This window comes from Lampris incognitus, chromosome 10, assembly GCF_029633865.1.
Source record: "Lampris incognitus isolate fLamInc1 chromosome 10, fLamInc1.hap2, whole genome shotgun sequence".
Classification (NCBI taxonomy): Eukaryota; Metazoa; Chordata; class Actinopteri; order Lampriformes; family Lampridae; genus Lampris; species Lampris incognitus.
Genome location: NC_079220.1, coordinates 51,894,014 through 51,910,853, shown reverse-complemented (window position 1 = coordinate 51,910,853; position 16,840 = coordinate 51,894,014). Strand labels below are relative to the sequence as shown.

The following is a 16,840-nucleotide window of genomic DNA, read 5'->3' as shown; positions in this document are numbered from 1 at the left end:
CATGTATAATAAATAGCAAATATGGCCCAAATATGCCAAATCAGATGTGGGCCTTTTTTGACAAAGATGCGGTGCTCTCGGCAACATGTAATCTGGATGTGACCCTGAAGTGGCCCGTGTGGTAAATGGTGAATATGGCCCAAATATCACAAAACAAATATGGCCACCTTTGGCAAATATGTGCCACATACGGCATTGCTATGGCTTGGTTCTGGCCCAGATCTGGCAAACAGGAGCGGGCCGCCCAAGTGCCATCATTCCACGTGTTATGTGGGCCGGATGAAAGACAGACGAAAGTCGGGTGTGGGACGGGTCCGGGCCACAATGTGAAAATAAACAAAAAGTTACACCATTGCAACAATTTTTCAAAACACGCCTCCATCCCCTTCTAGGATTTACCACTACTTTGATTATTTAAGTATCCTATCCTAAATGTTCTCCTATATCTCCTCATTTTATAAAATCATTAAATGGATTCCAGATTCCCTCATAAACACCCAATTTGTTTTTCAAGGTAAGTTTTTCCCTCCATTGACACGCATTACGCCATATTTCCGATCCACGCACCAATTGTAGGTGCCACAGTTTTCTTCCAGTTAAAAGCTATCGTTTGTTTTTCCTGCAATATAGCAAAATCAGTAAATTTATATTCTTTGGTTTTCAGAATGAGATCTGTTGGATACAAGCATAGCAATATCACCTTGGAGTCTAGTGGAATATTCACAGACAAAATGATCATGTTTTCATTATCTTTTATTATCTTAATTTTGTCACACTCCCAAATACAATGCATGTGTTTGTTCCTTGACCCTCATTACATCTAAAACAAATGTTAGGTATATAACTGTTATATTTATTCAATTTGACAGGGGTTACATAAGTCCACATCAGCCAACTGTATTGAAGTAGCTTTAAATTAGTGTTGGCTGTTAGTATTTGTTTGTATTTGCTGTGATGGTCTGACGGCCTGTCCAGGGTGTCTCCCCGCCTGCCACCCAATGGCTGCTGGGATAGGCTCCAGCATCCCCGCAACCCTGAGAGCAGGATAAGCGGTTTGGATAATGGATGGAATGAATGGATGTTTGTGTTTGAACCTCCCCACAGGCTATTCCGATTATGATTCGAAATGTTCTCTTTTAAATCTGTCCTCCATGCTTCAAGTTTGGATACTGAGGTCTCAGAGCCAGATGCAAGCCAAATCAAACCATTACTATGTATTGCAATTCTCTGTAATAATTTCTTCTAAGGATGATAGTGCAGGAATTACCAATGACTGGTTTTGCATAGAAGAGATAAAAGTCCTCAATTGCAGGTATTTAAAGAAATGCTCACTTGGGATGTTATATGTTAGAGAGATTGACACACACATTTTGCTTTCCGTGCCTGGCTGGCTGCCTGGTTTCTACTGGCTGCGCGGGTATTCATCACAGCACGCAGGGTGCAGTTGACCCAGCGAGCAAGCCATTGGAAATAATGGCCTGCAGAGCGCAGCGGCGCCATTGTTGCATTCCCAAATAGCATCCAGATGTGGGTCACTCCAGGCAATGATGCGGCACTGATGGCTTTCTTCTGGCCCTGACAAAATGGACGTGAGCTTGAAGTGGCCCACATGTATAATAGCAAATATGGCCTAAATATGCCAAATCAAATGTGGGCCTTTTCTTTTGGCAAAGATGCGGTGCTCTCGGCAACATGTAATCTGGATGTGACCCTGAAGTGGCCCGTGTGGTAAATGCTGAATATGGGCCAAATATTACAAAACGATGTGGGCCACCTTTGGCAAATATGTGGCACATGCGGCATTGCTATGGCTTGGTTCTGGCCCAGATCTGGCAAACAGGAGCGCTTGCTAATTCATCACTCAACTAAGTGACCTCTTCGGTCTAAACTGACTGCAGGTATCCCCACCCTTATAAACAATACAGCTGCATAACGACCCAAACCAACGACCAGTTTCATATGCAAATAATGGGTGGGACCATTAACTAGAGTTTCCATGTGTACTATTCAAAGAGGATTTGGGAATGTTTGCAATCACAGCATTGTAAGATGGCGACAGATGTACTCTGTACAGGACTTCGCAGTCGACACCCCGTCTACAGGCCAGTGGCCACTCTTTCAAGGATGAGGATCTGCACATCCTTGATAGGGAGGAACGCTGGTTTGAACTGGGAGTCAAAGAGGCCATCTGTGTTAAGAGGGAATGACCATCCTTGAACCAGGGGGGCTAAGAGTGGGCACGATGACTCATGGGAGGGCTGGCCTTGGCAGTAGCACAACATCACATTATGACAAGGTGCAGGGGAAGGACAGGAAGATGCTGATCCAGGAGGAGGAGGAGCGAGCCAACAGGATGGTTGGAATGCAACAGTAGGGAGGCTGGACAAGATGGGGGTATGCGGTGGATTAAGTTTGGACTAAGCGTAAGGTCTCTTGGGCCGAGCTTTGGAGAGATGAGCATCACTGCATCACGTTCTTGATCCAGGCTGTCTATGACATTCGACTGAGCCAGTCCAGCTTGTTCTGCTGGGGGAAGTTCGATGCCAGCTTGTGCTCTGTGCCTGAGGAGAGGAACCCAGGAGCATATCCTCAGCTACTGTTTGAAAGTCCTGGGTGAGGGGTGCTACTGCTGGCATCATGACAAAGTCCTGAAGGCCATAGCAGACATCGTCTGCAATGGGATCAGCCACTGCATGTGCCTCTGCCCAGTGAAGACAACCATTGTGATAATCAGAGCTGTGGCGAAGCCAACATCAGTTGCAGGGACCGACTCCTCTGGCCTGCTCGCAATGGCATAAGACTGGGAGCTGAAAGTTGACCTGGGGAAGCAGTTCAAGTTCCCAGAAAATGTCTATGTAACGACACTGAGGCCGGACATGGTTCTGCTCTCTGAAGCAGATCATCCCCTTGGTATTTATTCACTGTATTGTGGGAGGACCACATCAAGGAGACCGATGAGAGAAAGAGGGTGAAGTACACAGCACTGGTGGGGCAGTGCCACAACAATGTGGGTAAGCACCACCCACAGGGAAGAGCCATCAGGATGGCCACCGAGGGTGCTGAAGTTGCATCAAGACGGCTGTAGATCAGGAAAGGGGATCCGTAGGTGAGGTAGTGCTACCGGGACACAAGCTGGCACTTGATCAGTCCCAGCTCTGTCACCTTGGTCAGTGTGTCTGATTGTTGAAATACCCAATGACCACAGGTGACATCACCGTTGATGTGGCCAGGGGCATCACAAGACGTATCTTTTACAATTTTGTTTTCAAAAGAATAGCAGCTCGTCTCCCTTTTCCACTCAGCCTTTTCCTCTATCTGCCATGCTCCGGTGTCGCAGTTATGTCTTCTCTTACAAGACCTGCTCCTCCTGTTCTACTGAAATGTATTCCGTGGACAGCCACCAGGCCTGTTTCTTTTGCCTCGGTTGGCATCACCAAGACGAAGCTGAGACCTGCCCTGCCTGCCTTGCTCTCCCCCAGGTGGAGCGCGAGAACGGGCAGAAGTACGCTGACTCCTTACGCCTCTCCAGGCGCCGGTGAACGAGAAGGCGGCCCACTCTAAGCCCTGGGAGGTGTATGATGAGGAGGATGACCATCGTGTCTTCAAGAAAGAGGACCTGGCCTCTCTCTTCCTCGATTTTGTTTTTTGTTTTTTTGGGTATCCCGCTTCCGCTGCCTCCTCCCCTCACTGCTCCCCGGTATGACTTCATGGTCAGCCTTTGTGCCCGGCCAAGCAGCAGGCCTCACCCTCATGTGCTATGTCCCAAGATGGCACCCATCTTCCACTACACACAGCGTGAGTGGGCCTCCCCACTTGGTGCCAAGACCTCGGCTTTGGCTTATGGTCCCTACTGCTCAGTGGAGGGCTCAGAGTGAGACAAAGGAGTGCATCTTATCGATGACGCAGTAAGGGTCTACCTCCCCCCTTCAGCCTCCCTCTGGCCAGGTGGTCGGCTGTCACTGCCCAACAAGGCCACCTTTCTTGACCGCGGCTATGCAGCTGCCTCCCAGGTGGTGGCACTGACTAGCAACTTAGCTTTTCTGGCTGGGTCTCTTGACAACCTCGCCCATAAGCGGTCCAAGCTGTCTGCTACGAAGATTACCGAGGTCCAGATGACTGCCGCCACCATCCTCCAGATGTCCCAGGCCTACTCCATCAACAGTGGCCATTTCATGTGTGCTATGCAGGTGGGAAACATCACTATTTTAAGCTTAGATCCGGTTTATTTTCCATGATGGAACCGTTCATCATACATAATGCAATCAAGGACCATCAGAAATCTGACAATCCAACAATAATTTTTATCTTTACAGTTTCTGGCTACGATAAATGGTCTAATTTTAGCAAATTTTGTTTCAGAGGGTTAATGACATATGCTGGGCATGATTCATGTATTTAGTGGTTTGTCTTCTCCTAGATCACCACCTTGTCGTGGTAGACAAGCTTGCGTGTATTAATGATCCCAAGAGCTATGCCATCTGGGGCTTACCCAAGACGAAGCGCGATCCAACAAGGACCTCAACAGCGGAACAGGCGGAAGACAATGCCAGTGAAGGCGGATGAAGGCTGCAACAGAGGGTGGTCCCCAATTGTTCTTGGTTCTCTATGCCATTGGACTCTGGCCACCCACTGCCAAGGACCATGTGGTGGCTGCAGGTGCATGAGCCTCTCCACATAAAACGCTGTCCTCCCGCAAGGATAGCCGCCCTCTCGCACTCTCACATCCTCTTCTGCTCTCCAACTCACTACACCATCGGCCCGCTTGACTACCATGGGGACTAGAGCCTTCAGTCGTTCTGCCCCCCGCCTATGCAACTCGCTCCCACAAGACATTCACAACATTGACTCTCTTTCAACCTCCTAATCCCATCTCAAAACATACCTTTTCAAACTGGCATATTCAGTCTGATCCACGCTTCATTGAGCTTTGTGCAGATGATGATTTTATACGTATCTGTTGTGTTAACTTTTTATTGTCTACCCTGCTTTGTTTTGATTTTATGCTGTCTAAAAAATTCAGTGCTGCTTGATTTTTTAAATTTTTTTTACTGTGTTCTGTAAGGTGTCCTTGAGTGCTCTGAAAGGCGCCCACAAATATAATGTATCATTACCTAGAAAATAGGACCTAGAAAAAGGACAGCCATACTGCACCCCGAGTAACTGCTGATGATGATGAGGGGTTATTTGTGATTTCGTCTAGATTTGTTCATCAGACTATGTTTTTATGTCTGTGGTGTATATTTTAAAACTCCCTTGTTTGTGCATGTATATGTAACCGTGTGTGTGTGTGTGTGTGTGCGTGTGCATGTGCGTGGGTGTGCGTATGAAACCATGTAAGGGCTTATTATTGCAGTCAAGTGTCAGATGCTCTGTTGGTGGGGTGGCCAAGCATTCCCTTTCCCATCATGCTGCTGAGCCATATGGGGCAGGTGGGGAGCAGATGAGCTAATGAGATGATTCACTTCCCTGTGATAGAGCTGACAAGCTGTGTTGTTATCAGAGCTAATTATTTTGGTAGGCCAGATCCACCTTCATTAAAACAGTAATGGGACTTTGACCGAGTGTCTTGGCGTTGGATTGATGTCAAACTTACACCCAGAGTTTCCTGTTGGATGCTTCTTTGAACTACAAGACTCCTACTTAACAAAAAAAGGGAGATACTCTATTTTACAGCCATGCTCACTCAACTACTAAGTAATTCTTTAACATCTTTTACTTGAGCATCCTATTTATCTGTCACTTCCCAAGGACCTGATGACTAATCTCAGGTCCCCAGTGTATTTGACCTTCAAATGCTAGGTCAAACACACACACACACACACACACACACACACACACACACACACACACACACACACACACACACACCAACCAAGGGGTCTATGTTGCCACAGCAATCCGTGATGCAGCTCTTGGCAGTACACGGAAACTGCAGAGTAACACAAAATGCATCATCGTAATCTCAAAACTGAAATTAATATTGGGGTATAATGGTGGAGATCAGAAAAGGGGAAATAATGATAACCATCAAAACAACACAGCAGTCATGGGATTCAAACTACTCAGAGAAATGCAGGAGGGGCACAAAGCATTGGAATAAAATGGTATGCCATATTTCATTCGATTTGCACTCTGGGATGTCATTGTTGTATTTAGTATGAGCAAGACACACTTCTCTGGAAGGACAATCTAAAATCTGTTGTGAGGCCTTATTATTTCTAACAGACTAGTGGAGCATTCCAGGAGAATTATTTTTGAGAAATGGGTTTTTTGAGTTAACATTGTGAAATTCTGTGAGTTCTTCAGACAATCGGTTATCTAAGATTAAAAGAGGGGGGTAGGGGGTGGTTTGGAACAGTAATAACCCCAACCAGATATGACTGTGGTTGGCAAATTGAACACGACGTTGATACAAATAATGCAAATAAGCACAGTACACAACTGCATGCCCACAGGTTTACTTTGAATGACCCCAATATTGTCAGTATTCTCGCCGACACTACAGGATGACACACCCTGTCTTGGTTTGCAGATGGTGAGCAAAACATTGACATCTCTTCACCGGGCATCCCGCCTCATTACCACAGTGAAGAAGCCTCTCCAAATGAGCCAAGAAATTAGATGTAATAGAATGGGGGACAAGAAGGTTGTACTAAAGTATTGATTGGCAGAGGAACCAATTTGCACAAAATGTTCTGGCCACTGCCTGACTGCAGTGTATAAACTAATTGTCCTCAGGGCGGTGGCTTGGTTGGATAATGGAAATGTGGTGATCTGGTGTGCAGCAGAGGGGGCAGACTGACAACAGCTTGGCCAAGAACTGTAGTCATCTCCTTTTCCTTTTCCCCATATGCAAGCATTTTAATCACAGTCTCTGACAAATAAAAATAAATGCATTCAAAAATCAACATAACAAAACATTTATGACGGTATGCTGTTCGTGAAAGCATTCATTTGCAAAGGGACATTTTGCTTATTATGACAGCTTTATGACCACGTTTCCTGCAAACTGTCCACCTGTAGCGTTAATACCGCTGTTGTGTTTGTTTGATCAATTACCCTGCCGTCATTAGCTAATATTAAAAGGAGAGAAATTAGTAACCAAGGTATTTTAATGCACAATAGTTAATATTTAAATGTTATTTAAGACTGTTTTACCTTTAGCACCCAAACGCATCAACGCAGTACAATGTCAGAATGAAATGTCTTGGTAACAGCTACAAACGTGAGAGAACATACATCAACCTTTCTTCTTCTTCTTCTTCTTCTTCTTCTTCTTCTTCTGCGTCTTCTGCTTCTTCTTCTTCTTCTTCTACATGATGATGCTGGTCGCGTGGCTCGGGTCCTGGGCTGTCCCGGTGGCGTCCGGACACCGCTTGGCATCATCATCATATTCTTCATATTTTCTATGATTCCATTATAAATCCATCATCCTCTTTTAATGTTGTATTGTGTAAATTGTGTACACACACAACATCCATTGGCACGTTGTCCATGTTGGGAGAGAGAGCTCTCCTCTGTTGCTCTCCCTGAAGTTTCCTCCTATTTTTTTTATACCTGTTATAAGTTTTTTTTAGGTTTTTTTTTAGGGAGTTGTTCCTTATCCGATGCGAGGGTCTCAGGACAGGATATTGTGTTGCTGTAAAGCCCCCTGAGGCAATTTTGTAACTTGTGATATTGGGCTACACAAATAAAATTGACTTGACTTGCTTTAACCCTAATCCAGGGGTTGCTGCGTGACAGCGGCGTGTTTTTTTTTTCGTACCCGTTTTCCGGGAACTCTGCCTCTGATTGGCTAGTACTCGTTGCCCCCGTTGATTAGGTTGGTTAAGGTTAGGGTGGGGTTAGGGATATGGTTAGCCAATCAGAGATAGAGCAGGGGCGGGTCTTCCCGGAATCCAGGCGAACGCTCCTCTCGACGAGTGCGCGCGGTGACAGCGTCCGTTTCCATGGCAGCTATTCTCGCGAGAGGTGCGTCGTCTCGTAAAAGCAACTAGTCTATCCGTTAAACTGTTAAGACCGTTTTGTTCCAGGTAGTTTAAGACGAGTTCAGACCTCATTTACCGAATATGACCGAAATCCGATTATGGATGCGTCGAATAATTTGTTGTCCGTTTAACGGGACGCGGAGAAACTGGTTTCTGTAACCAGAAAGCGCCACTTTATGCGGCTAACGCTAACCGGCTAGCGTTAGTTTTGAGAAAGCGAAACTTCCGCTTTTCTTTCGCGGGTCAGCGCGGAAACAGGGATCCTACAAGATGCCGTAGGTGTCACATGACGAGACGTTACACGGGATTTCAACCGTTTAGTTTTGACGTTTTGGTGGAGTTCGCTTCTTAAACCGGCGCTTTCTCTTGTTTCTCCCGAGTTTAATCTTTTGCTCTCGCGGTACGACTACCTAAAAGCCTTGGCAACCCTTTCTGGTCCGGACCTGAGCATGTCACTGTTCTCTGCGGTTGAGGGGGCCATCAAGCTGTGCAAAGATGAGCAAACTAAGATGCACATGGACATGCAGCACTACAGGGAGATATTACAGTGTTTGTAAGTATCACCAGTCCTTTTCTATGGGCCGACAACTTCATCTCAGTTACCGGTTGAAAGCACTAATGGTATGGGACTTACGTGAAAGAGTTCACAGGATGATACAAAAAGTAATCGCTGAAAAAACTGGCGAACCTGTTCACCACAAATTGCAGATGGGCACCGAGCTATTTAGTGTGCATGCGTATTGTTGGAGAGCTTTTTGTCTTAAAAACCACTTTATATGTACCAGAGCAAGAATTTGTAAAGTACTGCTGTTACTGGTGAAGTTGAAGTACGAACGACAGCGTTATTTCGCCGATGATCTGCTTTTTGTTGGAAATGCAAATGGGTAGCGTTATCAGGCGCTGTGGCTTAGTTGGTTAAAGCGCCTGTCTAGTAAACAGGAGATCCTGGGTTCGAATCCCAGCAGTGCCTTTTCCTACAAATGCAACGAGTAGTTTATTCGCGATCTCTGTGTCTTTCGTTGTAATGCACCGAATATGAATATCGTCCCAAGTACGAGTGAGTTGATTCATAATTGTTCGTGATCAAGTGCGTGTAATCAGTGGATTCCAATTCCCAATGTGTTTATAAATATTGAGAATTCATAATTTCTTTTAATTTCTCTTTGATTGTATCTGCAGATCTATAGATATACTGTTGTGGGAGTATCTCACAAACAAAAGATCCTGGTATTCCAGCCAATTTTCTGTCCTCTTGGTGTGAGTGTGCGCGTGTGTCAATGATTTGCAAATTACCTATGCCTATATGGGGTCTTTCCTCAGGAAACCACAGAACAAGATTGTCACCGAGGACACCGAGGAAGATACTGAAAAGGGTAATACAATTTTTGTTAGTTCTGCATCATCTTACAGTTAATCAACGTACAGATTACAAAGTAATTATGTGTAGTATAAATAATTCGCAACTACAATTTGCATGGTGCTTTGTTTAGACCCTGACATTCTACCAGAGGAGAGAGAGGAACTAGAGTTACTGGAACGAGCACTGAAGGAAGCACTTAGAATCCGCAGCAGTACAGAAACTCTTAAAGAACCCCAGGACTGTAACAGGCAATATGTGGCTATCAAAGAACAAGATGGCAAAATTGTCAAACCCAAAGAGTCTATTCGGGCCTCTGGAACGACAAAACTCAAACAGGCAACCATTAGACCTATCTCTAAATCCAGCAGTCAGCACAGAAAAGAATCGAAGACATCACCATCCTCTGTACATGGCAGAAGAGCTACAACTGGTCATCATTCTAAGAAATCCAGAGCCAGAGTAAATGGGAGCTCCAGCCAAAAATGTCCCGTCTCATCAGCTGCTGTGGTACCTCATCGGGCACCTCGGAAAGTACAGCAAGCTGTCTCAAGTTCTTCCTCTCTCAACCAGGGTCAGTCACACGCCTCAATCACCCACTCTAAATATGAAGCAATTCAACGCAGCCTGCTGAGTGGTGGGGACATGGGCAAAGCTGCAACTACTTTGGTGCCTTCTCACAAAAACCAGAAGTCTGTTTCTCACAAAGATGAGACTAGCGCTCATAGCTCTCAGAATGGGTATGATTCTTCATAACTGCTGTATGAAAGATACTCATGCTGTGTTAATGGAAAACAAAAGTTTTGACTCGCTGTTCTTTTTGCTGCTTTAACTGTTCTTTTTACTTGCTCAATGGCAGGATATCCTCTGAGCAGATAGCAAGATGGAAATCACTTAGGAGCAAGCAAAACAGGTGGCTAAAATCCAGTGAATTACATTAGATTCACCCTTAAAATAGATCTCAAGATTTAGTGAAAATATATGACACCTTTTACTCTCCAACTCTATTCTTACGTTTTCTATATGTATGGCATTTCCAGGTTGTGGGACAAAGTAATGGCAATGCAAAGAAAGCCTGTGCCAGAGAGAAGTCACTTCATGGAGAGGATGAGAACTACGGTACCCTTCCTTTTGTTCGCAAATTAAAAAACTACATGGAGCTCTAAATATGATTTTTATGGTGAAATGTCCTTCATTTCAAGTAAAGTATAGTACATAAGTTACACTTATAGCTCCACCAGGAGAAATTGGCAAAATTCAAGAGCTCCATGGCAGATTTATAGATGGACAGTGGGAAATTGACTCATACCCTTTCAGCAAATCAATGGACTGCCATTCTGTCTTTCTTGACTCAATCCCTCTGCAAAGTTTCTTGAGGACTGGCCTTGTGGCAGCCCAGATCAGACCAGAACTCTGCTGGACAGACTGATCCACCAAGGTCAAGACCTTACCCACTGCTACCAGATCCAACAGATCCTGGCCAAACAGGCCTCCAAGGCTGGCACAGATTCAGGTACCAACTTGTAGAGTGTCACACACATGTATAAACACACAAAGGGTGGGTGGTTGATGCGGACAAACAAAGCAAGGGATGAGATGACCGAAGTGCATTGGTTGAGAATATTAGATTTAGGAAACAATGTCATACGATATTGGAGGAAGCTGGTTTTCTGACGGCCAGTTGACTAGTGCATTAGTTTTGAGTTACTCCTCAGCAAAGTGCTGTTGCTTTTCCTGTAAATCCATAAGCATTTGAACCCATTATTTTCCATCAAAGCCCCTAATTATTGATTGGATTGAGTTTCTTGTGATAACATTTACAGTTAACTGCAATTAACAAAATGCAATTAAACTACAACAAGTACAACCACTAATCAATTTTCTTTGATGATGCTAATACTTTTGTACTTTTAACAGGAAACTAACCTTAAGTCTATACCGGCCACACGTCAGCTATATAAATTGTCTAAACACAATATCTTCATTTGTGTATGAACTGGTTCTGTTTTTAGCAGTGCATTCAAACGTGTAAAATCAAAGGCAATACATGAGAACCAAAGTAATACTTGCTACCTGAACTGGAATAAAATCTATTGGCATTTGTAGGCCTTCCATACAGGTGTATACATTGTTTGGAAAACACCTTCCATTAAGCATAAGTGTCCACATTGGTTTAATTCTCCTGTTTTGTGTTGGGACAGCTTCCTCTTTGTCATGCTCTCAATTATACTGTATATTTCATGCTTTCAGAATGAAGGAAAAACAGGTTATTAATGGTTTGAAAGCCTAAATACCAGTAATAAACACTGGATTTTTGAGGTTATTGTGAAAAAAGACTCATTGATGTGCACAGAGTCTTTTCAAACAACATGGACCTGGTGTAGAGCAGCAGCATTGATTCGAATGAGAAAGTTTCTATTGCGAAAGGTGCACAACTAAAGAAACACAGCTGGTGTAGATCATTATCTATTATCTGCTATTAGACTTGACTGGTATTTATTTCCTCCCACAGGCAGACGAGAAAGCATGTACAAAGGGACACTTGAGAGCCTTGAGACAATGGCAGCGGAGCTTCAAAAATGTTCAAGTAACATGAAGCGAGGTGGGGATCTTTGTTTTCTCTTTACAAACCAAACCTCCATTATGAAATGAGTGGCGGGGGAAAGAATCGAGTGTTAACTGGAATTTGATCAGATAACACTACTGAGAACAGGAAAAACAGGCAGCCTGGAAAAACGGGAGGTATTACACTGCAATTATTCCACGCCTTTGTCGGGAAAAGTCTGACGCAATTGCGAGGACATAAGTGGTGAAATTGTGACCCTGTGCTCAGTCGAAAAACTCAGAGAATTAACATCGCTGGGTGGTGGATGATCACTCACTCACAGCACTCACAATTTGTAACATGGTACAATTTCCACTGACTCCAATGACACATGGGAAACATGTAGGATGCTCAGTTTTTCCATTCTCACCTCTCTGATAATAACTTTCTTGCCTTCAGGGAATTCTTTTGTTATATTTGTGAATTGTTAGGCTCCCGGGGCCTTTATAGATGTGTTGCTCATAGCAAGTGTGCCAGAGAAATCTAGAATTGCCTTGATGCTGAAATGTGCTATACAAACTCCATTCCCTCCGCTGAGTCCCCCTCCATCTTTAAGAAGAAGCTAAAGACCCAGCTCCTTCTCCAACACCTCCACTCCTGATGGTATTAATATATATATATATATATATATATATATATATATATATATATAAAAATCACTTCTATGCACCCTATGCATTGCCTTTGTGCACTGCCTGTTGACACCTATGTCCTATCAGACTTGAACCTAGTTTTTTGGCACCTACTTGCGTTGTTGCCTCCTGACTAGATGCTTGCTCATGTTGTATTAACTCTCAGATGTACGTCGCTTTGGGTAAAAGCGTCTGCTAAGTGAAACTGTAAGTTATAATTGTAATACAGATAAGTTTGCCTTGCCTTTGCCTAGAACTTTCCAATTGCAGTCAGCTCATAATCCATCTGGTGTTGTGAGGCAGCAGGTTGCGTTTCATCTTAAGTCTTATTTTAATCATTGCAAGATTTTTTTTTCTTTTTCAGACATGGTGAGTTCTAGCTGTCTTTGGTTTGCCTTTTTTTTTCTAACTGCTTTTGAGATATGAGAGTATGGGGAGTGTGTCATCTTTGCCAGTTTACCTCGGAGAGATCTGCTGTTCGAGAGAAAACCGCAGGATGTGCTAACGAGCTAACTCAGCCTCTCCGTCTCGCTGTACGGAAAATGAAAATAGAGCCTCAGTGCCAGATCAGTATTTTCCTTGGCCTCTGCATCCACCCCCCCCCCCCATTCCCTTTGACGAAGTAGTTTTAAAGCTGTCTATTCTGATGTGGCTAGGTTAGGGCCTAGCTATTTAAAGCTGAGGTAGCGCAGCAGAAAAACGTTTTGGGGTACGGTTGCTCACGCTCGCGCTCTAAAAATAACCCTATTTTCCACCAGAGTGGGAGGCATGGGATCGATGCAGGCCAGAGGGGGGGTGTCTTTGCCCTGCTGAGGCAAAGGGTGAATGGGGCAACAAGACAAATGTCTCCCTGCTGCCCACTGTCATTTACACCAAGGAGGAAGAACTCCGAGAGCTGGAGAAGCTGAGGATGGAGGCGGTGCTGTTACAGCAGGAAGCGTACCTACATCAGGTAAGAGTTCACTACACCGGGTTCAAGCTCCCTCTTTGATATGTGCATGCTACTTTTCCATCAAACTTTACACACAAAAGTCGAAGGTCGGAAAAAGAAAAGCTTGATGGAAACACCAAAATAGTGACAAACTCCTTAAATGCATCAATTTTTAAATTCATTTGAGATGGAGAAGCTGATGTGTCAATAAAGATGGAAAAGGGTTACTCAAATTTATGTAATGACAGTTTTTATCAGCAATTCTCTGTTGCTTATTCGAATGTTTTCGGAGATTGTGTGCAGAGAACGACTTTGCAAAGTTTATGTCTTGATGCATGCTCAATAATCGAGGTAAGAACGTCAAGGAAGGTTGAATCAGTCCATCCGGACACAGAAAAATCATATCCAGATGAACTGATTCAACCTTCTTTGATTTGAAAAGTTTATTTTAAAGCTCAATTGAACATCTGGATGGAAAGGCGATTCATCTTCCCCTGCTTATTTGTGGCAGGCTCTGTCAGACACACTGTACCCTCAGGTCTCCTCTATGATACACGGCCCTGGATGTCCCAACCCTGCAGTGCTCAGAGACACTTTCTCCCTCTTGGCAGAGGGAGGGGAGCGTTTCCCCAGCCTTGTGCTGGACACTTAACCCGACTGACTTCCTAAAGTATTTCTCAGGTCCCTGACCCAAAGCATATAGGCTCACTTAAAAGGATATGTGTCTTAGTGTGCTGTGATTTATGAATTATATCGACAGAGGATGAATTCTTCTGTGTTTGCACAGGTCATGAAGTTCAACTGTTTGTATAACCAAATAAAGAGGGTGTGCCTTTGAAAATTTGCATTCCTTGTGTTCTGTTTGACACCGTAGAGTGCTTTTGTGGCACATTATTACCAGAAATGATGTCATCGTATTATATCCGCGTATAAACAAAAAGATTTTACAGTTCAGAATCGGGAATTGGACATTTTTTTGTCATGTGCGTTGCATGCGCTAGGAATTTAGCTCGGCGTTGTTGATACAAAGAACAAAATCAAGTGTGGGAAAAAATACAGAGAGATGGATAGATAACAGATCTAGAATAAACAACAGCAAAACATTAGTCTGCCAGTGGGGGGCAGGGGGCCTGTTTATTAGTCGGGGGGGCTGTTGGTTAGTCCAACTGCCAACAGGAAAGAAACCGTTCTTGTGACATGAGGTTTTGATAGGCCTCAGGATGCTGCCTAGTGGCAGCAGTGTACCAGAAGGTGATAGAGGTGGTACGGATGGACTCGGTGATGGAAGTGTAAGAATTCAACATCATCGTCTGCAGCAGGTTGAATTTCTTCAGCTGCTGCAGGAAGTACATCCTCTGCTCTGCTTTTTAGATGAGAGAGCTGATGTTTTGGCTCCCACTCGAGGTCCTGAACGATGGTGGTGCCCAGGAAATGGAATGACCCCACAGTGGTAACCGAGGAGTCACACAGGGCTGGGCTTCTGAAGTCCACCACCATCTCCACTGTCTTCAGGGGGTTTAGATCCAGGTTGGTCTGGCAGCACCAGGAAATCGGGTGGTCAGCCTCCTATCTGTAAGCAGACTCGTCACCCTCAGATATGAGTCCGATGACGTTGGTGTCACTCGCAAACTTCAGGAGCTTGACAGATTGATGTCTGGAGGTGCAGCCATTGGTGTAACGTGAGAAGAGCAGCGGGGACAGGACGCAGTCTTAAGCGGGCACCGGTGCAGATTATCCGAGGGTCCGAGACATTCTTTCCCATCTTTACGTGCTGACTCCTGTTGGTCAGGAAGTCAGTGATTCACCCACAGGTGGAGTGGGGCATGTGGAGCTGGGAGAGTCTGCCCTGGAGGAGAGCTGGGCTGATTGTCTTGAATGCAGAGCTGAAGTCCACAAACAGCATCCTGGTGTAGGTGCCAGGAGGTCCAGGTGAAGAAGGATGGAGCGGAGAGCCATGGGGACTGTGTCGTCTGTTGGCTCTGTACGCAAGCTGTAGTGGATCCAGGCGTGGGGTGGTGATGAACTTGAGGTGGGACAGCACAAGTCTTCATCACTACGGAGGTCAGAGCGACAGGTCTGTAGTTATTTGGGTCTGTGATCCCTAGCTTTTTGGGGACAGGGATAGTGGTGGAGGCTTTGAGGCAGGCTGGCACCCTGCCAGGGAGGTGTTAAAGATGTCTATGAACACGAGACAGCTGGTCTGCACAGTGTTTAAGGTTGAGTCAGGTCAGTTGTGACATGTTTGTAGTTCTTTTTTGGCTCCTTTATTAAATGATGCCCATCAAACAATTTTTTTGTGCAGCTTAAGTCCTACTTTTTTAGTTGCTTGTCTAATAAGTTATTAACTATTTACGCACTAGACCATAAGAAAATATGTTTTTTTTTGTCATTGGCTGACCCCTTGTAATACTGGCAACGCCAACAGGTGGCAGTCATCTCACAGAACAAGCGCTCACAGAATACATTACACTGTATTGTATGCAAATCACTTGGCCAGTTCACACTGAAGTCGGTCCTGACCAAAAATAACTGTTATTTAGAGTCATTACAAAGTGTGAACAGAATGCGTGAAACAGGGTGAAAAATCACACTGGGGGGTTTTGTGCGTTTAACAAGTAGATGAATCATTTGTGTTTACAAAGTGTAGCCCGCTGTTAGGCTGCTTGCGTATGGGTTGCTGTGATGTGGGTAGAGAACAATGGGGGAATATCACTCCGCTTTTCTTTCACCGAAGGCACGGCGGGAGGCCGTGATCTCAGATAATAACCGAATAGGTGAGGCTAGTGTACGTAATAAGCAGTGCAACTCTCGCTCACCCATGCAACACTCCTACCTTACACGCTGTCGCCTCACAGCAAGACGGTCCTGGGTTTGAACCCCCAAGTTTTTTTCCAACCTTGGGGGGGCGGGGGTCATCCCAGGTCGTCCTCTGTGTGGAGTTTGCACGTTCTCCCCGTGTCTGCGGTGGGTTTTCTCCGGGTGCTCCGGTTTCCCCCCCACCATCAAAAGAAACCTGCATGTTAGGGTTGATACGCTTGTCCGTGCCCCTGAGCAAGGCGGTGGGAAAAGAACTGGAGTTGGTCTCCGGGCGCAGCATGATGGCGGCAGCCCGCTGCTCCTAGCGACACAGATCACAGCTAGGATGGGTTCATTTGCAGTAACTGAATTACCCCAAGGTGGTTAATTAATTAATTAACTTCATTAATTAATAATAATGGAAAAATATGGTGGCGCAGTGGTTAGCGCAGTCACCTCATAGCAAGAAGGTCCCGGGTTCGAGCCCCGGGGTAGTCCAACTGTGGGGGTCGTCCCGGGTCATTGTCCTCT

At 45.0% G+C, this 16,840-nt stretch overlaps 1 protein-coding gene and 1 non-coding gene across 2 annotated transcripts; both read left to right on the top strand.

The window, feature by feature from the left end:
• The first annotated feature begins 7,978 nt into the window (after nucleotides 1–7,978).
• On the top strand, nucleotides 7,979–14,340 carry LOC130119962 (uncharacterized). Its single transcript, XM_056288569.1, has 9 exons — nucleotides 7,979–8,541; nucleotides 9,309–9,361; nucleotides 9,479–10,085; nucleotides 10,205–10,258; nucleotides 10,386–10,464; nucleotides 10,714–10,858; nucleotides 11,858–11,947; nucleotides 13,341–13,534; nucleotides 14,025–14,340. The coding sequence occupies exons 1-9, from the start codon at nucleotides 8,438–8,440 to the stop codon at nucleotides 14,163–14,165; spliced, it is 1,467 nt and encodes a 488-aa protein (XP_056144544.1). The 5' UTR covers nucleotides 7,979–8,437; the 3' UTR covers nucleotides 14,166–14,340.
• Nucleotides 8,885–8,958, top strand: trnat-agu (transfer RNA threonine (anticodon AGU)). The gene has a single exon. It is a non-coding gene; the product is annotated as a tRNA-Thr (tRNA).
• Nucleotides 14,341–16,840: the final 2,500 nt, after the last annotated feature.